This window comes from Camelina sativa, chromosome 13, assembly GCF_030686135.1.
Source record: "Camelina sativa cultivar CO46 ecotype springtype chromosome 13, ASM3068613v1".
NCBI lineage: Eukaryota > Viridiplantae > Streptophyta > Magnoliopsida > Brassicales > Brassicaceae > Camelina > Camelina sativa.
The window spans coordinates 2,138,660-2,147,037 of record NC_141892.1 but is presented as its reverse complement, the minus strand read 5'-3'; the positions used below and the strand labels follow the sequence as shown (position 1 = coordinate 2,147,037).

Genomic DNA, 8,378 nt, shown 5'->3' with positions numbered 1-8,378 from the left:
TTCGGTTATGAAAAAGAGAACCTAATGTATGGGTTTACTAGCATTTTATCAAAGTGTACAATTTTAAAACTCTGTTTATGTCGTAATGATTTATTTTATTCACGCATGCATCTTTCAAGTCTAACCATCATCACTTAGAGAAACTGTTGCATATATTCTCTACACCACCAAAAAAAAAAAACCTTTGGCTCCGATTACTAGCACTGCATAATCGCATAATAACATAACTTGATGTTAATTGGATACATTTTGGAGAATTGCAAAATATAATATTTTATTACCAACATCAACTTGTTTTTAATATATAAAAGAATTTTTCTTTAAAATTTTAAGTAATATTTGATGATAAAAGTATAGATTTATGAAAAATATATTTAAAAAGTCATTAAAAAAATATGAAATTTAAATATTATCCGAAAAATATAGCTTTCATTTAAACAATTATTTTCTTAATTTTACAACTACTAATATTTTTGTGAATAAAATAATTAAAATTCATTATGCAAATAAATAACATATGCCCACTTATTTGCATAATGAAATATTACTTGTATTTTTAGGCGAAAATTCAAATCCTGCAAAAAATATAACTAGCTTTTTGATCAAATTCTACCATGAACATTGGTGTTCGATCCGTCCAAGTTAATTACATTATACTGTGAATACTTTTCCTTTAAACATTTCAGCAGCTTTTTCCCAATCATCAAAATGATACCGACGCTTAAGCATCCTAATATAATAACTCTCAAAAACGTTGTGATTTCTTCAGATAATAAAAGAAGAAAAATTTGGTTTTCATTTGAAGAGAAGTGAAGTAAAAAGCTTGACCGTTTAGCCTAATGTTGGTGGGTTTGCTAAATTGAGAGAATTTAAGTGTTTTTGTGATTGTTATTATTATTAATATTATTTGTTAAAAGCTTTTATATGTATTAATTGTATTGTGTAATGTAAACTATATAGCAAAGCAAAATTGAAAGGCGATCTAAATAATTTAATTTAGTACTTTAATGAATGATATCAATATAGCTATATCATATAATTCCAAATATCAAATTAAGTCATTATCAATGCATTTTTGATTTGACTTTTATTACAATTTTATTTATACATTGTAAATTTTGAAAAACTGACAAGAGAAAGAACAAAAATGACAAAAGGAATATAAAAAAATAATGATAAATGATGAAAATTGTAAATTCAAACTTGAAAATTCAAAAGGAAAAAAGACATGCTATGTTAATTAGTAATTAGAAACAAAAATGAAAAAAAATATATTTGAAGTTGGAGGTATTTTCAAAAGTTGTTAGGTGTTTTTCAAAAATACCTTTGTTTACGTAAATGTTTTTTAAAAATATCACTTACCATAGTTATAGAATTTTAATAATTTTATAGGCAGCTAAAACGTCTATTTAGGCAAAATACAGTATATGGACAACATTACGAATACAATGATATATATTGTTGAGGCTATTTTCTGAAAGTTATCTCAAAGTGTTTTTAATTTTGCATGTATTTTCCCCTATTCTACTTATTTAAATTACATAACACGCCCTTTCTTTGACTTCAATTTGCTAATTTCGACTTCTTTTTTTTGTTTCTCGTAGTTTAGGTCTTTTAATTTTTTTAAATTGCTGAAACAGTCAGCTTCTCTCTTGAACAAATAAATTGAAATAAAAAAAAAGTCAAAATGTCTTCTTCTCCAATCGGAGAGAGCTTTTAGCAATTTTCTCCTGATTATGTCTTCGGGAAACGACGCGAGTAGTAGCCACGATGGCGGAAGCAACGGAGAAAGCGTAGTCGATGATCGTGGCCGCTACAGAAGCACTTGCGGCTACTGTAAATCCCCAGCTCGGTCAAGCATCGCTCACGGTTCGTTTTTTTAAAAAAAAATTCGCTTTTGTTGTTCATGGACTTACTAGGTTGTTGAATCGAACGAATAAGAGTAGAATCTCGTTTTATATGACTTTTTTTTTTTACGAATTGATTGATTATATAAGATTGTTCCTCATCAGTGTTGGTAAAATTTGATTTTGTTTATGATCTCAATGCAGGTTTATCTGCAGAGACTCTTACCGTTTATGACTACCAAGGTTTGTTCTTGTTGTTGTTCTTGGACTCTTTGTGTGTGTGTGTGGATGAACAAATTTTTTAAGTTATCTCTTTGCGTTAACATTATATTGCTTGATCTTTTATGTATCTTTGATTTTCTATACTGTAGATCTTATTGACCGAGGATGGAGACGATCTGGTACATATCTTTACAAACATGAGATGGATAAAACTTGTTGCCCTCCTTATACGATCCGTTTGAAAGCTAGTGATTTTGTTCCTACTAAAGAGCAGCAGCGAGCGTCTAGAAGGCTAGAAAGGTGCTTATTAGATTCAGTTTTCTTCTCTTTCTTTGGATCAATAGATGATAGATTTAGTCATGTTAGTTGTTCATGTTATTGGCTGAGTCGGAAAGGTATTTATTTTTCCGTCTTCCAAACATATTACTTGCATATGAGTATAGAATTATGATTCTGATATGTACTCCGTTTATTCTTCTTCCTGACTTTTCTTAACTGTTCCTCACAATGTTTTGTTAAAGGTTCTTGGATGGCAAACTAGATGTGCAGCCCAGGGAACAAACAGAGCAAACAGTTGCTTCTGGTAAAGTATTAGATTCCGGGGGGAAAACACTTGGGACTGCAAAATGTGCAGAAAAGAACAAAATTGAACTAATTATGGATGATTTGTCCAACAAAATTGGCCGAGCTGTGCAAATGTGCATACAGAGTGGGGAATTCCCTTCTAATATGCAGATACCGAAAGCTTCAGTGAAAAAGGTCTTCTGTGCTAGAAGAAAGAAACTAGCTGAAGGACTAGAACAAATTTTATACACCAGCAACATTGCTTTTCCAATAGCAGCTGCAGTAAAACGCACCCAAACATCTGAGAAAAGGGAGATGAATATTGCTGAAGAAAACAGGTTATCACCTGAAACTATTTCTGAGATGTTGTTGAGTGCGATGAGTAAGGTGTGGGAAATTTATGATATGTCTATTAAAGTCTGTAAGGGCCATATCAATTTCCTTTCAGCTTCCAAAGATTCTTTCTCTGATAGAGATGTTGTTCCTAATGGTAATATCTCGAGAGGAGTCAACTCAACAGGTGAAGGTGAAACCCTTCAAACTAAGATGGATTCAGAACACCATGAGACAAGAAAGCGAAAGCTGGAGATACATTTGAAAAGGTCTAGTTTTGATCCTGAAGAACATGAGTTATACAAACGGTATCAGCTGAAAGTGCACAATGATAAGCCGGGGCATGTCACAGAAAGTTCATACAGAAGGTTTTTGGTCGACTCTCCTTTGATATATGTTCAGCATTCTGGTGATGAAAAGGTTCCGCCTTGTGGCTTTGGCTCTTTCCACCAACAGTACAGAGTTGACGGCCGTCTAATTGCTGTTGGGGTTGTAGACATTCTTCCTAAATGTCTGTCAAGTGTGTACCTATTCTGGGATCCAGACTATGCATTCTTATCGCTCGGGAAATATTCTGCCATGCAAGAAATTAATTGGGTCAAAGAAAACCAAGCTCACTGCCCATCTCTTCAGTATTACTATCTTGGCTATTACATACATTCGTGCGGCAAGATGAGATATAAAGCAGCCTATCGTCCATCTGAGCTTCTATGTCCTCTCCGTTTCCAGTAAGTTACCACCATTTTGTTACTCAGTGTCTTAGCTCGTCAACGATCTCATATGAAGAAAGGTGCTGTTTGAGTTGTACTACTTGTAAAAAGATATTTATGGCCTCTTCCTGGACATGTCATTGAAGTGAGTGGAGACTGGTAAATTTAAGTTTTTAACAGTGGGGAGCTGTGTGTTTCAGGTGGGTTCCATTCCAAGTAGCGAGCCCGATGCTTGATCAAAAGCCATATGTCATCTTGTCAGATATCGCTATTTCACAAAATCAATGTTCTTTACTTGCTCGTGCTTCTGAAACTCTCGCGGAACCAGCAGTAAGTGAACATGAAGACATGGAACAAGGGGAGACGAATGATAATTTTATGGGCTGCAGTGATGATGATGATGATAATAATGATAATGAGGATGATGATGATGATGATGATGATGAGGATGAGGATGATGAAATAAAATCAGAAGACTCTCATATTGACTCAGACCCTGGATCCAAAGATAGCGACATTAGCAACATCCTTATCGGTCTTTATGGAACCCAATATAGATACAAGGTACATATATCAAACTTGGTTTTGTTTTCCTTTTGAAATTTTGTTAAAAGGCTAAACTGGGTATTTACCATTATCAAACATATCATCTTGACAACCAAAAAAATTGGAATTTGAAGGATTTGCGGCAGATATTAAGTCCAGAAGGGCGGAAGCAAGTGGAACCGATGTTACAAAACTACCGCAAGGTCGTGGGAGCTGAGCTTTCAGAAAGAATGCTGTATGAAATCAACTAAAGCTTGCATAAATTCAAAATTGTGTTTGTATCATTGTTTTTTTTGAAGTTGTTGTTCAAACGTGCGGCTTGTGCATGATGTCTTTCTTTTAAGTCTGTTATGTTATGTTCTCATTTTCTTATTTACCTTGGCGAATTATTTTATTTGAAGATTTCTTATATGTGAAAAGAAGTTGAAATTAAATTTATGCTGATTAGTGATTTTCGTGTATTTTATAATGAATTTATTTTATGGGAAATCCATCTTTTTAATTGGGTGATATCTATAATTTATTTTAAAATAAATCTTTTAAATATGTATAAGGAAAAAAAAAAAAAAAAAAAAAGGAATAATGTGAATAGAGAGAGAGGTGGATGGGGGAGAGGAAGCGCACGTGGGGGGGGGGGGGGGAGGAGGCCTGCTGACAGTGAAAAGATCAAAAGAGAAAGCGAAAGGCCCACACGAGCGCAAAGACGCAGCAAATTTCAGACTTTGGGAAGTGTTCTAACTTATAAAAAGATTTGGTTTTTTTTTTTGTTTTTACAGTTTTTTCACATTCTCAGAATTGTTGCAGAACCTTTTTACCACATCTCTCACACGTGTGTTCCTCCCTCGTCTTCCGTAAACCCTTTGACCGCTAGCTAGGAACTATACTACTTCCCCTACTTACTTTTATCGGATTTTATACCAGTTAAGATCCAACGAAACAGGATAAATTAAAACACTAATTTTTTACTTATTGATATACTACCAAATCAATTTGTATCAGTTTCCAAGTTAAAGACCAACTTTTCTTTTGCAAAATAATAATTTCCTTTTTAACAAAAAAAAATTCTTTTTTTGAAAGAATGATATTTTATTTTGGACGGGTGTATATGAAAAATTCAATTTTGAGGATATATATATGGATACGTAAGTTTTTAACGTTAACTACGAGAGAAAAAAAGATTGAGAGATGTAATACTGGAATTATGTGTACGGGGGTCACAATCAAGTACAGATTATGAGGAGTAGTGAGTGATGATAAAACTAAAATACAAAACATTAGGAGATGCTCGCAGCCGTGGCTCATTTGTGTGTCATCAATTCTCAAACGAGCCATCATGCATTGCCCTATGGCCTCATATTACAATTAATAGATCTTAGGGACCATGTTCTCTGGTTCGATATTCAAAATTTTCCTTATTTTTTTATATCTGCTCTGGTCCAATGTATTTATATTTTATCAAACTCTTATTAATGTGAATGAGCTAAGAAAGATATACGATCAAATACAGAATGTACAATATTAGCCTAGAATTATTATTATTATTTATTTTTTATTTTTTATTTTTTTGGTAAAAGGTTAAGTTAGCCTAGAAATTTTTTATAGGCCTTTCAGAAGTTTTCAGAAATTATAACAGGCTTGTAGTTTTGGTTAGAGTGTACGTATTTGTATTTGTAGCGAGTAAAGGATGTGTCAGCTTTTAGTTATATACTTAACGAACTTTTGAATTGGATATCTACTATTTTTGTTGTATGGGTTTCTTCGAATATATGAACTTTGAAAGTTTGAATTCTACCTTCCCTAAAACGTCATTTTCATTACTTATCTTATAGCAAACTTTAATCCCAAGGACAGAGGATATTAATATAATTTGAGATACCAGTGACTAGCGTACTAAAACACCAAAATGGATCTTTAGGTACGCATAGATGCCGTGCTTCATAATGAGATAACGTACATGTGTATATATGTATGTGACGTTTCGGAAGATACTTCTTAATTAAGTATGTTATAAGACTTATATGTTACTATATGACTCATATATATCCCTAACTATGTCTATTAAGCAATGTTTTCAAAACCGGACTGGACCGGCGGTCGAACCACGTTAACCCGTGAACCGGCAGCATACCTGGGTTGGGTTAATATCAAAACTCAAAAAAAATGAATCGGTAAAAAAACCATATCAACCTGCCAAAAACCCAAAAACCGGTGAACCATTGAACAGGATAAAACTGGGTTCTAACTTTTTTTTGTAAAAACGAGTGCAATTAATTTCCTTTCTAGTTTTATTCTTAGCAGTAGTAAGGTTATTTAAAATAAAAATTCCCGTAATTGAACTTTTTACTTTTATCCTAATTTTTTTTCCTTCTAGTTTGAATTCTTTGCAACTCACACCACAAATCTTTAAAATCAAGGTAATTTTCTTGATAGTGCATGTTTTTGTAATCAATTTGGTATTCATTTTTTTTCTTAGTGTACGTAATGGAAGAGAATTGATTACTAAAATATTTTATTGGTAATGATTAGTTTGTTACACTTTGAGTTTATTACTTTTTTTAAAAAAATTATGATTATTGATGTATTTTATTTGGTGTAACCAATTATATCGTAGTTGTAATCATTGAAAAAAATAGAAAACATATCCTTACCTATTATTTAAAAACTATCATCAAAATCAATTAAACTCGGTTGACCCCGGTTCAACCATATTGACTCATGATCCAGAAGTTTTCCCGATTCAGTTATCGGTCCGGTTTTAAAAACATTGGTATTAAGGGAAAAAAAACTCTATTAATGGTGAGGAAAATAATAGCATATATGATGACTCTATGATTTTAAGCAATAATAACAAAAAAAAAAGTTCCTTGTGCGTCGTTTCTTATTCTTCTTTCCATATGATTTAAAAAAAAAAAAAAAATTGAATAGGGTGAATTGGTGGAAGTACAGTTGGTTTTGTGATTGTTTTCTTGACTAAATTTGTATGTATTATAGTGGTCATTAATAAATTGTACGTGGTTGAATATATGTATTATTGGTTGTATACTTGTATGTGAAAAAAGTTATTTATATATTACAAGAAAGTAAATGATTGTATATGTATTATTGTTGTTGACTTTAAAGTTCGCTTTTCGATTCGGAACTAAAAATTTGTAGAATAGAATAAAAGACCGATCATCAAAAGACAAAAACCAACCCTGCTTGCACGTTTTGGGTGGAGATCAACCTGTAGAGTGTAGTTTATCATTTGTTGTTCCAGTGTATATCAAATCAACAACTTTCATCAAAGCGATCGAAATCATGTCTTTGACTTTCACGAAGATTGCATCTGTCAGTTGAACTGACTCAGTTCCATAAGCCAAGTAGCAGCAGCCAGCAGCCAACGATAAATACGAACAACCGTCTTTGGCAAAAGTCATAAGTAGTATTGAAAAGTCTTTCTTTTATGAACGCCCCAATTAGAAGACAATCGCGTAAGTAAGGATTTATTTCTCCATTTTATTTTATTCTTTTCAACAAAATAGAAAAAGCTCTAGTTGGTAACATGCCTAATAACGGAATATTAACAATACTACTTCTTTACCATAACTAAAACCAATTGGAATAACAAAATATAAGGGATGTAATGACCAATTATAGTCTTTCCTTCTCGAAACAATTTTTTTATTTTATTTCTCCATCAATTACGGACACATATTGTATATTACTTAAAACAGACTAATAATATCTAAATTAATAGAATTCTCCTTAATAAAATACCTTATGGTATCTCCTATATAAAATATTCCCGTTTTCTCTCTCATTTTATTATTTTCCGTTCTCTTACTATATTATTTACATTAAATTGTCATTAGTATAACTAAGAAATATTTCATTCAATAATTGAAAGAAATCTATACTATTAATTGGGGAATACACTTAAGGGTAAAAAAAAAAATCAAATCAAATATTCATGTTGTCAAGCTGACCCAATTTACATATTAAGAAGAAGAAAAAAAAGATTAAACAACAGATTTATTATATTTTAGGAAATCGTTCAAATTAGTTAGATAGTAATCAGGTTATGAGAATTTTGTGTGGGTATATTCATGTATAACAAAATACAAAACAAGAATTTTGGGAACAAAAATTCAAGCAGAACATATGCGGACATACTATT

At 32.0% G+C, this 8,378-nt stretch overlaps 1 protein-coding gene across 1 annotated transcript; it reads left to right on the top strand.

The window, feature by feature from the left end:
• Window positions 1-1,654: 1,654 nt before the first annotated feature.
• On the top strand, window positions 1,655-4,656 carry LOC104734576 (arginyl-tRNA--protein transferase 1). The gene is made up of 6 exons (XM_010454176.3): window positions 1,655-1,869; window positions 2,052-2,090; window positions 2,219-2,369; window positions 2,591-3,694; window positions 3,877-4,240; window positions 4,357-4,656. The coding sequence occupies exons 1-6, from the start codon at window positions 1,737-1,739 to the stop codon at window positions 4,471-4,473; spliced, it is 1,908 nt and encodes a 635-aa protein (XP_010452478.1). The 5' UTR covers window positions 1,655-1,736; the 3' UTR covers window positions 4,474-4,656.
• Window positions 4,657-8,378: the final 3,722 nt, after the last annotated feature.

What these genes read in the sequence shown, in the direction of transcription:
- LOC104734576 (XM_010454176.3), top strand. Translation starts at nt 1,737, where the DNA reads ATGTCTTCGGGAAACGACGCGAGTAGTAGCCACGATGGCGGAAGCAAC. An exon ending in CTATGTCCTCTCCGTTTCCA is followed by an intron (nt 3,695 to 3,876) that starts GTAAGTTACCAC and finishes TGTGTGTTTCAG; the next exon opens with GTGGGTTCCATTCCAAGTAG. An exon ending in GAACCCAATATAGATACAAG is followed by an intron (nt 4,241 to 4,356) that starts GTACATATATCA and finishes TGGAATTTGAAG; the next exon opens with GATTTGCGGCAGATATTAAG.